The 23,134-nt window shown below is 37.4% G+C and overlaps 1 protein-coding gene across 1 annotated transcript in view; it reads right to left on the bottom strand.

The window, feature by feature from the left end:
• The window catches only part of LOC134527607 (UDP-glycosyltransferase UGT5-like), a 344,034-nt gene that overhangs the window by 17,240 nt on the left and 303,660 nt on the right, over window positions 1-23,134 (bottom strand). The window contains exons 2-3 of the mRNA XM_063360446.1: window positions 18,390-19,301; window positions 13,040-13,265 (exon numbers count right to left, since the gene is read on the bottom strand). Coding sequence (XP_063216516.1) covers window positions 13,040-13,265; window positions 18,390-19,229 — 1,066 coding nt within the window. The 5' untranslated portion in view covers window positions 19,230-19,301. The remainder of the gene's footprint in view (window positions 1-13,039; window positions 13,266-18,389; window positions 19,302-23,134) is intronic.

Genomic DNA, 23,134 nt, shown 5'->3' with positions numbered 1-23,134 from the left:
GTGTTGACTCAAGTGCCTATGATGTAATATGAGTGTCAGTGATGACAACTGAGTGTAGAATTCCTTGCATCCAGCACTGTGTATGTGTAGCTAGGTTCTGAAGGTTCAATGGATTCCTGGTCCTATATAAAAGTAAACTTTGCTAACATGTTCACTGTCAGGCTTATTTAATTAGCAGTCGGCATGCTGTTAAATATTCGAATGTAAATAAATAATAGCATGTTATTTGACTTCTTTTAGTTTATGTGTGCTGAGTGTAGTCGATTAGGCTGATATAAGTAAGTGAGGAGCTTAATGTAGAATGGTCATGTGTTGACGAATATGTTGGTGACCTACTGTATGTGCATAAATCGAATGTTAGTGGTCTGATAATATTTTGGGTTATTTACGAAGATTTTTATCGATGTGTGCTATGACAAGCTTAAAATGTCTAGTAAACTTGTAGAGTAGGTCTCTTGTTTCGGAGACTTTTGTCGTAAGGCTTAACAAGGATCGACTTTAAGGCTTTGAAGATGTATGGTACTGGACATGTCTTGGCTGTAGCTATATCAACACTGAAGGTCCTCTGAACTGTAGATGAGAGGTACAAAAATAATTGACTTTGGACCTAGCCCGGTATCGTATAAATTATTTTAGAAATGTGTTGTAGACATTTGGAGTCAGTTGGAGGTTATGTGTAGCTGTACATAATAAAATTTAAATTTGAGTAGTTGAAACTATGTTTGGTTTCTGAAAGTTACATTGTTCAGAGACTCTTAATCCTTCTAGTAAGTCTAAATGAACCGTGTATGTAGGATGAGAGATTAGTTGTTTCAATATATAATTTAAACTTTTATTTCTGAAATTCCTAATTTTTTTTAGTAATAACATTGGATGATGTATTGACTCGAGTATTATAGTAAATGGTTCTTGATTTGACTAGCGTATTATTCCAACCGGTGAATGTATATAAGCGAGTCCTAGACAGCAGGTCGCTCAGTTTGTTACTGGCGACGACGACGGTGTAAGGATCACCTAGTTTGATTCTTCTGATGCATAAGACGCGTAATTACCTGTTCTTGTGAACTCGATGGCATCTTTACCATCTAAAACGACGAACTTGATGGATGTTGTACCATCGACTACGGGAACCCTGACGTCAGCTATGGCGGAGAAGGTGCAGATCCCGTCGGCAACGACGACGACGTCATCACAAGAGGAGACTTCAACAGTCGTGATACCGTCAGCAGGAGAGACTTTAATGCCGGTGGTGCTGGCTACACAGGAAAACTCTACGAACTTCGTTTCGTCCTCGGTGGAAACTTCAATGACTGGTGATTCAAGAACGACTAACGAACATCGGTGCTGTTACTGTGACAAAAGTTTTAAATACCGTCAACATGCAAGAAGACATGAAAATCATGTCTGTAGAAGAAACGCTAATCGTGTGACATTTCCGTGTGACCCATGTGGTGTACATTTCACAAACAAAAGTAATTTGATTAGGCATTGTAAAAGCAAAGTTCATTTGCAAGTTGAACATCGAGGAAGCGATGATAATTGCGTTGAATATCTGTATCAGTGCCGCTACTGTGGTAAACGATTTGAGCGACTACGAAGTACACGCATCCATTAAAAGCATGGATGCAGAAGAAATCTTGACCGTGTAAAATTTCTGTGTGAGAAGTGCGGTGTACAGGTTACACGAAAATTTTACTTGAAAAAACATTATAAATTTTGTAAAGATGGGTTTCTAGCATCATCTCTGGTCCTCTAAGGTGTTACACTCCTGATCTGATGTATCGTGATCTGTATGAATTAGTTGCATTTTGTCACTCTTAAAACGAAATATAATAATTTATTTTAATAGAAATGAATGTTGCAAGGACTGAGAAAATGTATGCGATATATATACATACAGTGTCAGATTTTATTGTGTATGCATGTACAATTTAAAATAAATTATTGAATTAAAGAATTTTTTTATTAATTTTTCTTAACCTACATCGTTTATCTTAATGTAATAAACTACATGTGGCACGTAATTTAGGTTCGGATTTGTAATGTCCGTTTTGTCTTGTTTGTGAGTATTATTTTGTTTACCAATAATGCTGAAGACATTTTTTTTTTTGCTAAAATTATTTCAGTCTGAGTATGCCATCTGCATTCTTAAGATTTTTATGGGAGATGTTTTGGTAAAGTGCAGGTACAGGTAATGCCGTAACATTAGAGCAAATCTGATAGGAACTTGATTTATTATTTCTAAAATAATAATTTATTACTCTCCCGAAATAAACATAACATACTTGTGGGAAATCTATGGTCTTAAATCGTAACCTGTCATATATTGGTGTACACTACGGAGGTGATATTAAAAAATTGAATAATGTTAATCAATTGCGTACACTTCGAAGTAATCTGGTGCACTGGCTGGGCTGTAACAGTAAGATTCTGGATACTTGGTAAGCGATTATTCGTCCGAATTACTCGCACATTCGTACTGATTACTAACATGAATTTAGGGTTCACGAAAAAAATGTATACTAGCCGGGGTCATGATTTAAAATATTTTGCCGCTTATAATTATCAGAGTATTGAGTATGGTATGTAAAGTTCGGCTCCTCTTGTATATGTGCTACACATTTATTTTTGTAGGTAGCAAGATATACATTCGTAGGCTGATTTTCTGCTTTGGTTCGGTGATGTATACTTTGAAGTGGTTCCAGCAAGTACTTTACGTATGCTGGATTATGATTTCACTGGAGTTTTACGTGTACTGAGTTGGAAGGCTAGTGATGAGATGTATGCATGTCTTGAGCAAAACATATGAGTGTCGCAGCATTCTGCAAGCTTGCAATTCCCGCGCGAGGGGTCAATGTTCATTTGCAGGTGATGGTAGGCGTGTCTCGATCGAGAAGTCTCTGCCTCTATCCTTGAGAATTTTTTTTTGCGGTTGACGTGCTTGAATTTATGTACTTTTGACTAGTCGCACGTGAATAAGTTTAAATTCGTATGCATTGGAACATATTTTCTACATGAGGTAAGAAAAATACATAGATGCTTCAATGACTGAGATAGGTATCGAACACATGGTTCTTACCCTATGAGTGACTAGCACTTGTTTGACCTATCTCCACTAACCCTCGTTTACTTTGTGATATAGATGGGACATGGTTGTTTTCAGACAGATGCTGGTTAAAATGCCTTGGACAAAGTGTCCTTTGTAGAAATTACTATGTGTGGTAATTATTTTAGTCGAAGTAATAATTTAATAAGACATGTAAAAATGACGTGAAGGTTTTTTTTTGTGTAAACAAATTAATGATAGTATGGATATGTATGTAGAAATGGTGGTATACCACATCTCTTGAAGAACACTGCATGGTATATAATGAAAGACTCTTGGGCTCAAGAAACTATACCTACTGAAGGTGAAAGGGATGAAGCGGTTCCTATGATTAAATGAAAGGAACTTTGATGATTTTTTTCTATATACTAAGATGATTTAATTGGGTTTGGGATGATGGGTTAAAGGATTAAATAATATAACTGTACACACTAGCTTTTACAGAAAATGAGAATGGAGCTCACAAGATCATAGATTGCGGGTAAATCACTGACAACTGAAATGTGGAAACGATATCATAAAATGAGTGATATTGATGCAGCTCATGGTAATATTGATGACAGCTACGAAGATGGTGTCTTTACGTCTGTGATAGTGACACGGACGCGGAGATTTTAAGACATATAATATTATTAATATAGAAATGATGTAAGCCGTAGCACGCCGATCGTGACGAGAAACAAATATTGAAGGATGCTGATGGTTTCGGGAAGACTGAAACTATTGGAAGTATCAACACCTTGAAATGTGAAAATACACTCAAGTCTATATTTAGCAGATACTCCATACTTTGTAAAAATAATGGACTCCTAAAAAGGAAGCATGAAGGCGATGCAGACACTTCGACATCGACGATAACGAGTTCTTATACGGTAATCTGGGTGAAGACGATGCCTTCTACGGTGATTGCTACAGTGACTCTGAAGCTGGCGACGTGATCGAAGACTGTGATGCAGAACCTAAAGCTGTCAAGACCGAAGAATGTGGTGGTGTCCTGAGACCGAAGCGATAGAAACGTCGTGATATAATAAATAAATCTGATCAAGCTTGTGATGATCACTGGCTCGATGATGAAAGTAACCCTGAGGTTGGTGTTAAAACGGAGGACAGCAGAGATCAGAATATTTATAATAAACGTGCAAGGATGATGGTGGCAGAAGAGATTGATTCCACATCATGGAAAGATCCAAACATATTGGTTGACCGGCTAAGACTGATGGTGGCATCTGTTCGTAGAGGAAACTACTCGCATATCGTGGAAGTATCGACCATACTTAAAGAACTTCGGAACGCTGGCTCCATACATTAATCATTTGATTAACTGTCATGCGTGTACTAATGAAAAATAAAATGAATTATTTATATTTTAAAAAAGTATGTTTTATTTCTTGTATCCTGATTTCCAAATAAGTCTGTGTTTCCGCTACTGTATGTGTAATCATTCCGTTTCCTGTGTGTACTGTGTGTACATTCCGATTTCCTGTGTGTACTTTCGTTTTCCTGTTTGTACATTTCGTTTTCCTGTGTGTACATTTCGTTTTCCTGTGTGTACATTTCGTTTTCCTGTTTGTAAATTTCCTTTTCCTGTTTGTACATTTCCTTTTCCTGTTTGTACATTTCGTTTTCCTGTTTGTACATTTCGTTTTCCTGTTTGTACATTTCGTTTTCCTGTTTGTACATTTCGTTTTCCTGTTTGTACATTTCGTTTTCCTGTGTGTACATTTAGTTTTCCTGTGTGTACATTTCGTTTTCCTGTGTGTACATTTCGTTTTCCTGTTTGTACATTTCGTTTTCCTGTTTGTACATTTCGTTTTCCTGTGTGTACATTTCGTTTTCCTGTGTGTACGTCCCGTTTCCTGTGTGTACTGTGTGTACGTTCCGTTTTCCTGTGTGTACATTCCGTTTCTTGTGTGTACTGTGTGTACGTTCCGATTTCCCGTGTGTACATTTCGTTTTCCTGTGTGTACTTTTCGTTTTCCTGTTTGTACATTTCGTTTTCCTGTTTGTACATTTCGTTTTCCTGTGTGTACGTTCCGTTTCCTGTGTGTACTGTGTGTACATTCCGATTTCCCGTGTGTACATTTCGTTTTACTGTGTGTACTTTTCGTTTTTCTGTGTGTACTTTCGTTTTCCTGTTTGTACATTTCGTTTTCCTGTTTGTACATTTCGTTTTCCTGTGTGTACGTTCCGTTTCCTGTGTGTACTGTGTGTACATTCCGCTTTCCTTTGTGTACGTTTCGTTTTACTGTGTGTACTTTTCGTTTTCCTGTGTGTACTGTGTGTACCTACATTGCGTGTTGGAGCCGAGTAGACTTGTATCCATGTAGCTTCATAGACATGTAGTTTCGTAGCCATGCGGTCTTTTAGTCATGCAGTCTCTCAGCCATGTATAACTCGGAACCAGCTAGATCCTTTTAGACTTGTAGCATTGTAGCCTCGTAGTCTCTTAGACTCGTAGCATTGTGGCCCAATATCATTGGAGCTGTTGAAAGAAAAGGTAGTTGGAGCATTTGGAGCTGTTGGAGCCATTTGGAGCATTTGGAGCCATTTGGAGCTAGGAAGTAGTCGTTGCACGTCTATGCAGGGCTAAATGTTTATACGATTGCTGGCTTTCGCAAGTGATCCTGTAGTAGGATAGAAATTGTGTAATAAATATTATGTTTGTAAAAGACTTTGTGGTGTTTTATTTCTCGAACCTTACGCTTTTCTGGTATTTAAATTAAATTTATTTTAGCTTCTTCCAGGATCGTGCCAAGGACCTTAGACGACCTAATTAATCAGTATATTGTTTGCAAATTTATTTAATGAATTTTTAACTTTTTCCGAATCTCTAGCATTAATTTTATGAATTTCCAATATGGTGGTCTTGATGACTGATAGGATGATGGTAGTAGAGGATTTAAAGTCTCTTTAAGAATGTTGAACATGGTTTATTGAAGTTATTATTTTTTTCCATAAAATTAAACATTATTGCATCGTTCGAGTATCGAACCAAGGACTGGAGCGGATCGAGTCAATATGTAAGTTAATGAGTGATTTGTTTGATGAATTTTGGATTTTTTCCCGCTTTTCTAGCTACATTATTACATGATTTCAAGATGGCGGCCGAATTTCAAGATGGCGGGGGGCACCTCCAAAATAAATGATTACTGCACTGTAGCGGGTTAGAATAAAACTAACCAGATGGAAATGTACTCTATAATACAAGTACACGCACAAGATGGTGTACTCCAGCATGTGGTCGCTCCTGGTAGCATGTACTGAACATAAAATGTCGTATCCATTATGGTCGACAAGGACAAAGTCAAGGTCAAATTTCAAGGTCAAGGTCAAATTTCAAGGTCAAGGTCAAATTTCAAGGTCAAGGTTAAATTTCAAGGTCAAGGTTAAATTTCAAGGTCAAGGTCAAATTTCAAGGTCAAGGTCAAAGTTCAAGGACAAGGTCAAAGTTCAAGGTTAAGGTCAAAGGCCAAGGTCAAATTTCAAGGTCAACAGTTGAGGACAAAAGTATGGTGACCAGATAATTGTACTACATGGTATCGGCACACTCTAGCAGACGAAAACAAGATGGTGGTCTCCAGCGGATGAATACAAGATGGCGGACATGATGTCATACCAGTTGATGATATATACCTGGGTACTGGTGGTGGTAGATCAGTCTAGGTAGCTTTCATGGAGGAAGGATCGACCGTTTACTCTCGTCGGGAATCGAACCAAGGACGTACATCGATATAATCAAACAGAATTCAAATACATTAATTTTTTGATGAATTTTGGAATTTTTTTCATTAAAATCGGATAATAAATAAAGATTTTCAAGATGGCGTCCATATTTCAAGATGGCGGACATGACGTCATACTAGGTGAAGATATGTATACTTTGGCATAAGTGGTGGGGGTCAGTCTGCTAGCACCCACCTAGGGGTAGGATCGGTGGCCATTTTTTTTGCCCTCACCGGGTTCGAACCGAGGACTCCGAACTCCGTGTCGTAAAAGTATATTTTTTATAAGTATTTTATTAAAATTTTATTATTTGAATTTTTTTTATAATTTTTAAAAATTTTTTCATTAAAATCGGATAATAACTAAAAAAAGTTAAAGATGGCGGCCGTAACGGAAAATGCAACGGTGACGTCATCGTCCAATATGGCGGAAAACACAATGCCGGAATTTTCGAGAACACAATGACGTCATCCAAGATGGCGGATCCAAGATGGCGGATCCAAAATGGCCGCCGGGGTCAAGGTCAAGGTCAAGGTCACAACCATCCAAGATGGCCGCCGTGACGTCACAATCCAAGATGGCGGACACCGGCTCCTCAGGCTCCTCAGCCAGAAGCCAGTCCCAGTATGCCCATTCCTATACTACTAGCAGCTGGTAGCGGATAAAGAAAATAAAAGAGAATATCTGTTTATCCCTTGACTTACATAATACACATGTAACATTTTTTTGAGAAGTTGTGTATTTATGTATTGGATAATTTCTGTTATGTAACCTGTATGCATACTAGGGTGGTCCTTATTTATAGGGGTGAAAAAAATCTTTGTAATTCCGGGTTGCCCACCCCTCATTTCTTTCCTTTCCCTTTAAAGTGACGATATACAAAAGATATTTTGAAAATTTTAATGTTAATCCGTGCTGCATCGCCATTGAATATGGCAATGTACGGTTAGAAATTAAAACTCGCTAATAAATTAAAAATGCTGTTATATTTTTTATTATTTTTCAATGAATATTTTTTTAGTAAAATAAATACAGATTTTGAATGTTTATAAAAAAACTTCTTAGTTCAAACTTAAACAAATTTACGTCTTAATGATTTTTTTCTTGCATTCCAGGAATTTCTTCCTATAATATTCGACACAGCCCTTGGGGGGGGGGGGGGGGGGAATAAATAACTTCGTAATTTTAGGTTCCCCACCCCTTATTTTTTCCCCTTTTCCGTTAAATGACAATATACAAAATTCCTTTAGTACCCGTGCAACATCGGCCTTGAATATGGGAAAAAAAGGGTAACAAATTAAAACATGCAAATAAATTAAAGATCCTAATAGATATCATTTTATTTTCAAAATACATTTTTTCAAATAAACATTTAGGTGCTTAGTAAAATAATAATTCCAACTTAAACAAATTTTCGTTTTAATTAAGTTTTTTTGCAATATCAGGGAATTGCTTCCTGTGGTCTTCAACACTGTGAAAAAGGAATTGTCTTTGTTCTTCATTAGCTGTGAACAGTCCGTTAAAATCTTAAATTAATTTCACGCCCCTCTCTGCCGTGTCACTTACTACTCTTACATTACTAATTGTTTTTTGACTCTCTAAATAGTCATCGTCTGCGTCCCAAAAGTCTGGGCTATGATTCAAAAAGTTAGTGTTGATTTCTAATTTTTTCAGAAATTTAAACTTTTTTGAGAAATGAAGTCTTTAATATATTTATGTGAAACAAAAAGAAAAAAATCCCTAACCATTTTTATTATACTTTAAAACAATAATATTTTATGTATATGTCATATAAAAATGGCTTTTGAGCCAAGCCTGCTTAATAATGATAGGTTTCCGTTATGGTTACAATATTTTCATAAATTTCATAAGCAAAAATAAATACAGAAATGATCTTACCTGTAAGGTGAAAAGTATCGCTTGGAGAAACGGAATACTTTCTTTCCGTGTTGAGATTTTCCCGTTTTAAGTTTTCAACCATTTTTATTTTTTATGATACAGCAACATTTTTATCAAAAAGTGCTAAGATAGGCAAATCTTCTTGTAAATACCATAAGTGACTGCAAAATTTCTTCAGTGCAGCAAACTAAATACTTTTATTTATGGTTTCATATTTTTTCAATCTTTTTATAAATAGTATGCCTAAGTCATTCAATGGCGCCTGTACAACTATAACGAACACTCCAGCCAGGCTTTTCAATAAAAGTTTCACTAAGAACACACATATATTTCTTAAACTGTAAACTTCAGACAAATTCAAGGCTAACTAACGAGTGAAAAAAAATAAACATTTTAAATGAATACAAAGCTTTCGCCATCCATCGGAGATGATGGAGAGCTCCTAGAGGATTAAATTTGTAGTTCTGTTCCGGATCCTTTCCAATAAAAACTATGCACAAATCAGTCAGTTCACAGTAATCATGTTTTAAATTTTGGTTTTGCAGCGCATCATACAAATAAATTGTGATGTTCGCATGTTCTTGTTCATCCAATATTTATTTTAGGTAAGTTAGCCCCATGATATAATTTTCGTGATCCAATGTATTCCATTGTTGTCTAATTTTTTTGAAATATACTATATTTCGACTGCACGAAGCCTTTGAAAACTCCTGTTCGAAGACACTCCGCAAAACTAACTCGTACATGTGATGTCTACAGGGGAAGTATATTAGCTCTCTTTCAGCATATTGCTCTAAATACGTTACAGCGCCACTGAAACGTCCTGCATTAGACGCAGTAGTGTCGGAGCCCAAAATTTGAACTTTTTCTTGCAATCTCCAGTCTCCCAGAACAGTTAAAACAGCTGAGGCCTGCTCTCTTCCTGAACTATTTTCTAATTTTGGTACCCACAACAATTTTGTCTTTGTTACCATCATAGGAAACTATAACTGACAGCATTTCTTGCTTTGGATTTCGCACATTCAATTCTGGAAGTAGCTTACCGTCCCAATGCACAGTTACAAACTTAGGCACATCCTCTTGAAATAGTTGTTTAATTTTCAGATAGTTATTTTTCCTAAACCTTTCTCTCTATCTTTGTAGAGAAGTCCTATTGAGAACTATATCTGTTATGTTAAGGCCTAGTGCTTCAACTGCTGCTTCTAAAATGAATACTGCATTCCGTTGACTTATTTGGCAACGATCCAAGGCTGCCATTAACGTCGGCGTGAAAATGCATTTCCGACCCGCGCATTACTTTATCTGGTTCATCGGAATTTTCTTAGGCGGGTCCTATTATTTGGGTGGGACAAGATAGGGACAAACTAGATGTAGGTATGTCGGATGAATCAGACTCTTCAGAACTGCTTTCTGCGTCAAAGTGAAATTTAATATTACCTTCGCGGTGTGCCTGTTCTTTGGCCCTCCTTTCATCAAATTTAATGGCTCTATTGATTGACCGTTCCTCCCGTTTTGTCGTCTTCTTGTCAATCCCGGCAATACACCTTTTCCGTCCAGGTTCTCTTTGAAGCTGCAAAAATATTTTATCTGCTTCTATTTTAACTAACTCCAAAGTATTTGCATGCGCGATATCAAATAAATTATTTAAATCTAATATGAACTCATTCTCACGCTCACACTGCGTTTCCGATAACCGCTGAGAACTCCTTTGTAGGTTACGCCAATGAGAATGTAATTTAATGAGTTTTTCCTGGCAATGTGGCAGTGATCTCGTAGGGATTCCTGCCTTCTCCCAAAAAATTAAACACTCCCTTATCACTAAATTAGCACTTTCGGCAAGAGACAACTTCACTTTCCGTAAATTATAAAATAGATCTGAAAGTACTTGCTTGTTCGAGGGTAGCTTGGAACCACGAATTCGGTGAGACACTGAACCCACTAAATAAACGTTTTTATCGGCACTTCTCAAATTGGAACACACACTTGCTTCATAGCGGGGACTTGTAACATGCACAACAGCTCGAGACAGACTGAGGAATAGACCTGAGAAGTGCGGGAGGAGCTAGGCTCGGACATGTCGAGACTTGCACGGACCCGCCCGCGCGTGTCGCGGCTCGCGCCGGGAAGCGCTTCGTCCTCCCGACTGCAGGCTCGATGCGGCACGGGTTCCCGACCTCTCATCCTAATAAGCGAGGGCTCGTTTTGTATCTTTTAACACAAGGAAAAAAAATTGGGGGTGGGCGATTTGAAACTAAGACTTCGAAAAATAAGGACCACCCCAATACATACTTAAGAGTGTTTATATTTTATTTTTATAATATGGTTATCCTCGTAGGTTAGGGTGACCAAACGTCCCGTAAAAACGGGATTGTCCCGTTTTTTAACGATCGTACACGGGGTCCCGAAAAAGTCTCCCGGGACGCCTAAATGTCCCGTATTTACGTTAGGTTGATGATACACTTTTGTCGCGCCTCTCCTCGGGCCGTCTTCCCCTCTCCTCGACAGTTGAATTTTTGAAGATATGCCAGTATGTCTTTGCGATCCCTGCCCATATGGTAATAATGAAAGAATCTTTTCGCTTATGGACATTCAATGGACGGATGAAAGGAACAAGATGGGAGTGGATACCCTTTCTGCAATCTTGCAGGTACTCTACAATTTAAAAATGGATTGTTCTAGTTTTTACAACTATATATTGGAAAATAAAGATGTTTTAAAATTGGCTGGAACGGAAGAAAAATATCCCCAATTGAAATCCAAAAGATTTTTTACATAACTTTGACTAACAATTTTAGTTATCTTGTTCTTGTTTAATTATGTTTTGAAGTATGTCATAACACTTATAATAAATAAGTATTCACTGCAAAATTGTTGTTTTTATTTTTATACTCCTCACAATTTAAATTAAATTACATATTCATAGGTAAATTGAAAAAGATTTATAGGTCTCACATTAGCAAAACAGAGCATGTTTCAATGATTACGTCTCGATGGCGGCCCCTTGGACCCCCCTTTAGCTGGAGGGTATCGCCCCCAAACCCTCCTTGGATGTGTCCCGTTTTTTCAAGTTTATGATTTGGTCACCCTATCGTAGCTTCACTGATTAACTTATATTAAAACATGGTTGATTTGGGAATTAAAATCTAATGTTATGTAAATAGAGCGTATATCTATTTATGGTTTGATACAGCGCTGGCCTCGAGGATCCTTCTACCGTATTATGGGTTAGAGTGTTGGAAATACTCTATGATATGATAAGGTTTACTTATGTGAAGTTAGGTTCTAAGAGTGACGTGGTGTCAGTCTGTTAGTTGGGTATAAGCATATTGATGTAATTGACGCTTGGCCTGTAGTTTTGACTGCCCGAATTCTTTAATACTCTTATTACTATATCAAAGTAATTTTGTGATTTCAAAGAATTTTTATTGGGTTGTATTATTTAAAGCCACGTGACTTTATTGTTTCTAGTTACCTTTTGTCGAGCTGTAAAGAGAGTTAATTAAATCTAACTTGTCATAATCCTAGTATTTTTCTATCACTTTTCAACCTTGCCTTTAGTCCACTATTTCCTTGGTGACCGGAAACAGGGTAAGCGACATTGTACTTTAAAATCACCTGTGTCCTCTATGCAGTGTTCTAATTATGTTTTTTTTCTTTAACAGTTCGTTGTGTGTGTTGAAACCTGCAGAAAATAGCGACCCGCATGAAGATGAGGTTGAAGTTGCTGCATCCACTGCAAAACCCCAAACCTGCACCTTGCAACTTTCACCTCTTCCTAAAGATGAAAGAGCACCTTAACGGACATCACTTCATTCTGACGACGAGGAGAAAAATGCCATTCAGGCTTCGTGTGCGGCTCTTACAGTGGAAACTGAAACCATGTTTTTGCGACATGCAACGCTATAAGTTGGGTGGGCCAATTACTACTATCATAAAAAAAAATTCGTGTGGGAGGTTTGAATCCAATGTGTTAGCTGTATAGCTGATAATTTGAATACTTGACGACTAATTACTCATTAGAAAAGATTTCATCTCGGCAAAAAACACTTAATATTGTTTTTTTAATAAAATATATTGTTGTATATAAATGAGTATGAGACGCAGTATTTTTTGGGTTGTCACACCACCAAATATGTGGCTACTAAAATAAAGTTATTTAATTTTCACTAGTTTGTCTGCCTGACAGCTGATGCATTACTTCTCACAATCAATGTAGCTACGCTTGTAATACATCATGAAAGCTGCTATCTAGCGGCTGCGCCCACAACTACTTCAAAGCTAGGCCGTGCTGAGGGTGTTGCGGGAACTCACGCAGCACGTCCTGCTGCGGCAGCCACTTGCGCACCATCACGTTGGCCGGCCGACCCGGCAGGCTGTCCGCCTCCCACTTCCACAGCACGCGGCAGCCCGCGAGCGCTCTGAAGGCGTCCAGGAACATCTGGCGCTTCCCGGCGTCCAGTCGGTCGCTCCGCACGTTGCTGCCCAGGCTGAAGTAGATGGCTCCTTCGGGCGCCGAGTCGAGGAACTGCTGCAGCTCCTGACAGGGCCACACAGCCGGTCACTCAGTACACCAACCGCTATATGCCCAGTTATATCACTAGTATCACAAACAAAGTGATTTTTTAACTTAGTGTCTTATAATAATTTGGTGATACAATTTGTATATTTCCATTCATCAGCCTAATAATGCAATAAATTTTGTTGTTATCTGCATTTTCAATTGTTATAAAATGCCACCTGTCAAGTATGATATTTATATTTATAATCAAAACGTAAGCCCACCATTGGGGCAGGAATGGAGACGTTTAAAAAAAAAATACAGAAAAATCTCAGTAACCATAATATGACAAATAACGCATGAGAATTCTAGGACTTAGGTCTAAATAAATTTTTGATTTGACCAAAGAAGTGTTGGAAAAAACAGGGTAGTAGGAGAAAACAGCTAATAACACCCTAAGTAGCCATTCGATTCCGTTAAGTAGCCATTCGATTCCGTTTAAATTGTTTTTAAGTCTTATAATTTTTTTCTTAAAATTTTGTCAGAAACCATTTTTTATAAGACGAACCATTTCTACAAGAGGTTTAAAAAAAACATGTACAGTTAAAATTTTTTTATTTATATTTATTGAAAAACCTTAAAATTTTATCAATTACTTCCGTCAAAAATGATTTTTCGTACAAACTACCAATACTGGAAAGGATGGAAAATAAGGGTTGAAAGACAAAGAAAATGCATAACCCTCTTAGTAGGTGCACTTCTAAATCCATTCAATTGTTTGTAAACATTATAAATGTTATCTAAAACAATTGTCTGAAACATTTTTTGATACAACCAACCATTGCTACAAAGGGTGGAATAAACAGCGATTTAGGGTTGACATCATAAACCCCTTATTAAGTAAATTATAAAATCTGTAGCAAGTAATTGTAAATTATATGTCATCTAAAACTTTGATATGAAACAATTTTTTGATAATATGAACTGTTATTGCAAAGGTTGAAAAAAAACAGAGGCCAGAAAAAAAATCTTCCGTACTATGTACACAATGAATCCGTTTTTACTTATTTTAAAAATGTTGTATAAAGTAAATTTTTATGTAATTAACTATTACTGCAAGAGGTGGAAATGACATTATTTGAAAGAAGAAGAAAAAACTTTTTTATAGATGGCTACGACTATCAAATCCGTTAAAATTCGAAACAATATCTTAAACTTTTGGCTGAAACAGTTTTAAATGAGACGAACTATTATCGTAAATCAAGTTTGAAATAAAAACAAAAACAATTGTGAGCTGGTTTTCCCGCACTCGCCAGTGATGTATACACATCTAACCTCGGTAACAAGCAACTTTATATGTTATCAAGTTACAAATAAAATTTACATAGGTATATGAAATTCTGACACAAAATTTAACATAGAGTTATTTTAAATAATGCCGAGTGTGAAGTATACGAAAAGTACTCATTTTAGAGAAACACGGGAAATATTTTCCTCATGTTTAACTCCAATTCTGTTTAACAAGATGGTATCCGAACAGGAGTACCGAACGCGTCGCAGCCTAAACGCTGAACCTGAGACATTTCCTCTTAAACCGGAATTATCATCGCCTGTGTTTCAAAAATTATACTTCTTTAGGGGGCATTGAGGGTGAAATTTTAGTAAACACCAAAATGCAATTAAATAAACGCGTACAGCACAACGGAAAATAACCAGGTTGAAATTCCAACGCACATGCATGCAGAAACATATATAGCCACGAGCCGAAGTTAATATCTCGAACCCACGTGTGGCAACATGCACCCGTGCATGTTTTGAGAACATCGGGGCATGTACTAAGCGTATTGGTGTGTCAAACTAAACCTTATGGTAGTGAAACTATGCTGAAATATATTTTGTAAACTTGGATAGTCATTACAAAAGGTAATCGTAACTTACAAAATACCTTTAATTTATTAGTCAGGAATATTGTGATGTAACAAGCATGGTGTCAAAGATATTTATTACTTTGTTGGTTCTCCAAAGCATTACGAACTAAAAGTTTCAGTTCAATATATACTTCAAAACAAAATTAACCTGAAGTATTTTAAAACACATATAATAAAAAAATATATGTATGTATATTTGTTTTTGTTCAAACGATAGATGTCAGACTGTCCAAACAAATATTAACCTTATTGAGCTGATTCAACATTTAAGATTTATTTAACAGTAAAAATGTATTCACGGAATTCGTTTATTCAACATGGCGTCGACTATATGTAGGAATCAAATTTGTTGTGTCTCTACGTTATAATGAATGCTACTAAATTCAATGTTAGTTCTAAATATCAATGTTAACTAAGGTTGTCAAAATTTCAATGCCAGCTATTAATGTATTTTCTATGTAATCATTTACTTTTTGACTACAAAATATAATATAAAGTACTAAAGGAGAGTGTTACTCTTGTAAATTATACTTTTTCACACCAATATGCTTAGACGGTCACGAAAGTTAATATATACTGCTGAGTCCCGCGGATCCGTCACCTTTTCGAGATTTCTAAGACTTCCACAGATGGCAGAGCCGTGTTTACAAATTTTCGTTCCAGTCGACTTCCATTCCATTCACTTAATTACTTCTACCAAATCCCGAATACCGAGAGCTAAGATGTTAACACATCATAAAATTCAAAACTTTATCCTATCAAATTCGTGCAAATTTATTTTTACACACTTTATATTAGCTTCACCTGTATGTATGTATGTTTGTTTGTTTGTTTGTATGTTTGTAACCGACTCCTTTGGGTGCGATTTTGACCCACTTTAAACGGTCAGATTTCATTCAAACTTTGTAGATTTATCGAGGACCGATGACAATACACTAATTTGATAAGATTATTCCATTATTCAATTTGCAAAATAAGATTTTTGTCAACTTATATAATTTCACAATATTTAGTAGGCTTTGTTTATATCGCGCCAAAGACAAACTGAAAGAAAAGAGTTCGCACATTGTAAAGAAAACCATTTCGCTCATGTGCGAACTCTTTTCTTTCAGTCTTTGGCGCGATATAAACAAAGCCTACTAAATATTGTGACATTTAATTAAATGAAAAGTGAGAGTGGGTTATGATTATTTTAACTAAGCTCTTGAATCTATCAGAATTGCACAAAACACTTTAAAAAAATAACACACTTTAACGTGTGTAAAATGTCTACATATACTGATTTTATATTTTTTTCCAATTTGGCGGTGATTGAAACAACAGCGTGCCAAACTTTGCCTCGTCGACGAAGGCGCGGGAGTTTTAACACGCTTTTTTACACGCTTTATGCTGTATGTTTGTTTGTATGTTTGTAACCGACTCCTTTTCACTCGATTTTGAGCCACTTTAAAAGTACAGATTTAATCTAAACTTCGTACACTTATCGAGGACCTGTGACAATACATTATAATAAGTTTATCTCATTATCTTGATGAGTATCGACATGATTAAATAATTTCCTCACCCAGCCTCTGTGTGAGAGCAAGTGAGACAACCGTGCAGTCGGCGCATGCGTACCGCCTACCTACTTTCCAGCTCGAGCACTCGTGGTATTAGTTTTATTACAATATTTCCTCGGCAATTGGTTCGTTGGCCGAGCGGATTAAGGCGCGGGTCGAAAGGTTTTTTAAATTTCCTTTCATGCATAACATGTTTAGTTAAATAATTTTTTATGTACATATACAAATTAGTTTATGCAAAAGAGCACTGAGTGCTGGGATGTCACATTGTAAATACCAAAACTGTACAATGTAAAATTATGTGATAATAAAAACTGTTGAATTGAATTGAATTCGATGACGTCAACCTACGGATTCACCGGTCGTGGGTTCTAATCCTGTCCACGGCTGGAAAAAATATTTTTTTTTGTTTTCTTTTCAACGAATTTTGGGATTGGTGCCGTAAATCCAACTGTAATTCGTCTGGGACATAAACACGCTTTTAAAGCACATTGAACTAAAAAGTGAAAAATAATTTTTAAAATAAGCTTCAAACAATAATGAATGAAAAATACTAATATTATTGTGAAAAAAGCGTGGGGCGCTTTGTTCCATATTTATCGTACATAGAGCGCCCGATGGTAGAGCAGCCGACATGTCATTGGAAGGCTCTGGGTTCGAATCCCAGTCCGGGCTATCCGTTTTTTTCTCACATATTCTGTACACTCTCAATGAGAAGGTCCTTTCCTCATCCTTTCTCAATCCTTATTCTTCCCAAAAAATTCCTGTTACGTAAATGTGGAACACTTCACTGACTATCAATACAGCTGTACACATTAATAATTTGGAAAATAATTATAGTTACTTATAGTTATCACGGAATTAATAGAAGATTAGAACAAATAACAGTTTAAAAATTAAAAAAAACACGCTTTTATTAATAAACCAAACTAAAAAGTAGAAAATAAATAATAGTTTAAAAAAACTAAAAAAACACGCTTTTATAAAAAATCTAACTAAAGAATAGAAAATAAATTTTAATAAATTTGAATTAAAAATAGTGTAAAATAAAAAATGTATGTTATTTAACAAAAAGCGTGGGGTGCTTTTTAAGATATCATCAAAATGATAATCCTTCTCCTATCTGTCAATAAAATAATTATAACTATTGACACCATGCACCCCACATTTTTCAAATAACATACTTTTTTTATTTTAAACTATTTTAAATTCAAATTTATTAAAATTTATTTTCTATTTTTTAGTTGGATTTTATATAAAAGCGTGTTTTTTAGTTTTTTTAACTATTATTTATTAACTATCTTAATATTATCTTAAGCCTTATACCGAAGCAAATTTTCATACGATCCCGTATTAGTAAAAGCGATAAAAAAATGTTAAAAGGTCACAAAATTCTTAACTGCCTTAGTAAGCTATTCAGTTCTGGGTGCATTGAGTTAAAAACATTCTAAACATTTTCGCTACGTGGACTATGAGGTAATTTTATTCGGTAGCTTTGGAATATTGGAGCACATATGGGATGTCAAGTAGGTACATTAATATTTTAGAATTTTATACAATTTTCCTGAACATTTATAGAATAAGTAGGTTCTTTTAAATCTACCTGCGTCTATAGGCTGTGCCGAAATGATTTTTTTTTTTTAATTGCTAAATGCACTCAGTTGTTGTATCCGTACCTGCGGCAGGGGCTTCGGGGGGTTGATGTGCAGCCCCGAGAGATGCACGACGGCCGGGACCTCGGGCCTGGGCGGGTGGAAGCTGGGCTCGAAGTTCACGAACAGCATGCTGACATTGTAGTGCAGGTCGAGCACGCTCGGCATGGACGGCCCGAAGTGGCGCTCCGCTATCGCCTGGTGCCGGGGGACCACCGCGCCGTAGAAGAACCAGCGGGTCCTCAAGGAGTACACGAGCGTGTCCAGGCGCTGGAAGAAGGTCATCCTGTCCGAGTAGGGCAGGAACGCCTCGGGGATGTAGGACGGGTTCGTGGGGTTGCCGACCGAGTCGTGGCAGAACGCGAACGGCGGGAGGGAAGCGACGCCGATCATGGGCGCGGAGAACCTGTGCGCGAAGCCGTACGTGGCCGGGGTGTTGAGCCACTCGAGGAAGACCAGGTCGAAGCGGGCCCTCGTGTTCTCCGGGGAGATCAGCCTCTGGACGGGCTCGTGCTCCAGCAGCATCTCGCACCAGCGGGCCCCGTAGACCAGCAGAGACTCCGCCAGGTCGTAGGGGGACCTGTCGTCCATCCTCCGGCCCGCGAAGTTGAACCTCCGGCGGTAGTCCTCGTACATGAAGGACACGTCTATCTCGGAGTAGTTCCCGAGCGACGGGTCGTTCAAGGGGTCGGTGGTGATGACGGTGACCTGGTGACCCCGGCGCGCCAGCTCCCTCATGAGGGCGAGGTACACCACCTGGTGACTCACCGACGTGACAGGGAACACGCCGAGGATGCGCGCACAGCTGCCCAGCTGAAGGAAGGCCAGGGCCGCGACCAACAGCGTCGAAGTACGGAGAGACATCGCGGGCAGCCGTGCTTTTCGTCTGCCGGCGGCCGACTGAGACTGTCACTCGCCCGATGTGCTGTGTGTTATCTGCAAGGCCAGACCTCGCTATCCCCGCCCCCCACACACCGCACCACACTCATTGCAATAAGAAAGAGATAATGCTCGGTTATGAGTGTCGAATATCGATGTTATCATTACCCAATTTTTTTTCAAAGTCCGCGAGTTGATAAGAGGCGCGGCTTAAATTATTACGCACATGTGTACATGGAACCCAACGAAATTTCATACGCAAATCATCTCTTACTACCAGAGCTACCAAACTTACTGATTTTTCTAAGAAGTTGACAACCAAATTTTATTTTAAGCACCTAGCGAATTTTTCTTAGTGATGTCCATGGTTAGCGGCAGCGAAATTCTAACGCTTGTTTCGCTTAAGTAAACAGTAATTAATACAATTTATATTAATTGTGTCTTTGTGATGTACGACTTTATTGTTGAAATTTACATTTTTCTGCTAGAGAAATACATTCTCTAGGCATCAGATGTCTAACTTACGAATTCACTAATTAATGTGTTGTAGGCTGAAGTTCTCGGCTCCTCAATTATTGTGCTTATGTGATGTAAATTGTTTGGTTTCTGGTAGTCAGTATCATAATGCACCTATGTTTGCTAGATTTGTGAGCACATTCTGAGGAGTATTATCCCCACAGTCTCGAGATTGTATTTGTTTTAAATTTTCAATTCGTAATCAATTTTTAGTATGATTCAAAATTCTATCGATATGCAAGCCTGGTATTTTTCTTTCGATTTTTAAAAACTACAATGTTAATTCTTTAATTTTTTTGATGTTAAGAAAATTCTCGTTTTAAAATGTCTAAAATTATATTTTGTAGTGTGTTTTTATTTAATGGTTAACCTAAATTTAATAATACTCATAGGAGTGTATTTTTTGTGTTATAAATTTTAATTTAAAAATTATTTAAGTGTTATTAATGGTGTTGTATCTAAAGGACTTTGAAGAAGTTTTTAAAGAATCATTCTGGTTGGTTGAAATATATTGTAGCTGATAGCGTATACCGACGACCAACTGTTAGGAATAAACAATTTGTTCTGAATATTATTTTGTGAACTTTGAATAGTGAGTAAAGGACAAAATAGTATATTTGATTCGAATGAAATATATTTGTACTAAAAGTGTGTAGAAATTAATGAAAACTTGTGTAATTGACGAATGTATTCGACAATGCCACTAACTGAAAGTCAGTTTGTACACGAGAAAAGAATCTCAAGATAACAACAGTAATCCTTGCGATGATCAGCAGTGAAATAAGTGGAACCGGGCTGGTTTTCATCGAACACTTGGAGCCGTTGCAGTGGGAGCTCATCACAGCCCCGTGGCTTTTAGAGAAATGAATTCCGCGGTTCCCCGACCCGAGCAGAGGACTGTAGTTGCCTCCAAAGGAAGACAACTTGAACCACCTGTTATTTCGCCTTATAACTGATAAAGATTATGCATACTTTATAATCCGGTAAGTTTATATTTATGAAGTGTAAATGTTAAAAGTAGGTGTAAAATTAACTGTCGATTTGTTTAAATTTCAATCAGTGCTTAATTTTATCGTTAATAAAATTAATTATTAGTCGTTATAGGCCTAAGTGATAAATATTTTAGTTGTTAATTTTGTTAATTTGCGCTTGCAGTTGGTACACTTAATTCATTTGAACTATACCAGAAGTTCCTGGATTAAGATATTTCTTATACTCCTTTTCCGTTTTGGCTAGTCGATCAAGTTAATTGAATTTATAATTTTTGGCTACTAATTAATTAAATACCTGTGATTTAATTATTTAACAAATATATAAATAACATCAAAATACAACTAACGAGTTGACGCATTGGTCTCTGAGAAGTGTATAGTTAGTTTATTTGCTAAGGATTGTATAACATTGGTAAAGTATTCAATTTTATAATCATAGGTAGATGTACCTAGATATTTATTTAGGTAATTGCATGTTTATAAATATAGATGCCCCTATAAATTTGGGGCGGTTATCGTCGGGAAATTTAAGCCATCTGGGGGAATTTTGGTTCTTTCTAAGGCAAAAGTGTTTTTAGGTTTTAAGGGAAATTTTCCTTCAAAACGGGAATTTTTTCTCTGAAATAGGTAAATGTTACGGAATTTTGAGAAATTTTGAGTCCTTTTTGAGTAATTTTGAGGAACTCAGGAATTTTGAGTCCAAGATGGCCGCTGTGACGTCACAATCCAAGATGACGGACATCGGCTCCTGCTCCTCAAGCTGAAGTCAGAGATCAGAGCCCCTTTCCTATATTACTTCAAGACACTTTAAAAAACATAAAAGAAAATATTCGAAACTTATAATTCCTCATAATTATTAAATTGACTTCTAAGTTTTCAATACTTTCGTAGATTTTTTAACCTACAGAGCTGAAGGCATTTGTTAAATATTTTTGAGGTACGGAATGTGATTTTGAAGGAAAAAAAAATATTTTTTTTCGTGTGTAGTGTAGTGAATTTAGGTTTTTTTGCTTATTTTAGTGTGAGTTTTATAAAGTTTAGTTTTATTATGAGTGCTTGTATTATGTTACTACGCAAGCAGTTTTGGTGATTTATTCCAGTAACCTGGAAATAATTTGCTCTAAAAGGCTGTGGTTTATCTTGAAAAAAGAAAATATTTCGATTTATATTGTTACGATTTTCCTGTGGGTTCGTAAAGGATAGCCCAATTAAAGATTTTATGACACTACACAATTTTATTTATTACCACTACTTGTCACTTACAAATAATCTTCTATATTGGCAAATAATTAATTACACTTAAAGAAATGTCAATTCCCCAGGTACTCGTTCCACACACCTCGCTTAGCCGCACCTCTGGCGCAACTATCGCCGCAGCACCCCTCGTGGGTCTCCGCCGCGGGACTCCGTCGTCGCACTCCGCCGCCGCCGTCACACCCTTCGCTGAGATCCCACTCGACGCCTCGCTCGGAACTTCACTCGGGACTCCACCGCGGCGGCGACTCTATCGCCCGGAAACTCCGCCGCGGGAAAACTCCCGACTCCACTGAACTCACTCACTCCCTGCCCTGGAACCTTCGTCCAAGGACTTCGCCACTCTGCCGCACCCGCGGCACTATCGCCCGGAAACTCCGCCGCGGGAGAACTCCCGACTGAACACTCCGAACTAACTCAGACTCAGACTCCTGACGTCCTCGGACCTATATATAGGCCCCAGCGAAATTCCAGAACTCACGAGAGCGGCCGGGGCCAGTCGCGTCATCGCGAGCCGTCCCGACGGCAGAAATCTCTCGAAAACACGTGTCGGCGGCTCGCGAAACTCCCAGCTGTCCGGTGTCAGTTACGCGTCAAAGGCATGGCGCCGCGCGGGGAGTGCGGAGGGCTGGAGGGAGATAAAGCGGCGACCCAGGTGCGCACGGCACATCTCATGTTACGGCGTGCACCTGCGCGTGTCGTGGCCTTGCTAACGTTCGTAACAATATATTGGCTGTATTGGTTGTCGTGACATTGTTTCCTTTTTGCCTTCACTAGGGTAAATTGGTTGTTATAGTTATTATCTAAAATGGTGTAAACATAGTATTTGCAGTTCATAAACAACATAGGTTTTTAAATTAAAAAATATTTTTATTTTTTATATAAATTGATCATTTATTGAGTGAATGGTGACAGTAAGAAATATTTCTTGACACCAGAAATGTGTAAATCAGTGATCTTACTGAGACTTTATATATATATATATATATATATATATATATATATATATCTTAAATTGCTGCATGTATGAAAGATCTTAACTTGAGAAATGCTCAATCTATATGGTTGTTATTCTTTTTTGTGTTCATAACTGTTAAGACAAGGTTTCTATGCGATACAATTTGGAAA

Source organism: Bacillus rossius, chromosome 1 (assembly GCF_032445375.1).
Source record: "Bacillus rossius redtenbacheri isolate Brsri chromosome 1, Brsri_v3, whole genome shotgun sequence".
Lineage (NCBI taxonomy): Eukaryota > Metazoa > Arthropoda > Insecta > Phasmatodea > Bacillidae > Bacillus > Bacillus rossius.
This window is presented reverse-complemented; position numbering and strand designations above follow the sequence as displayed.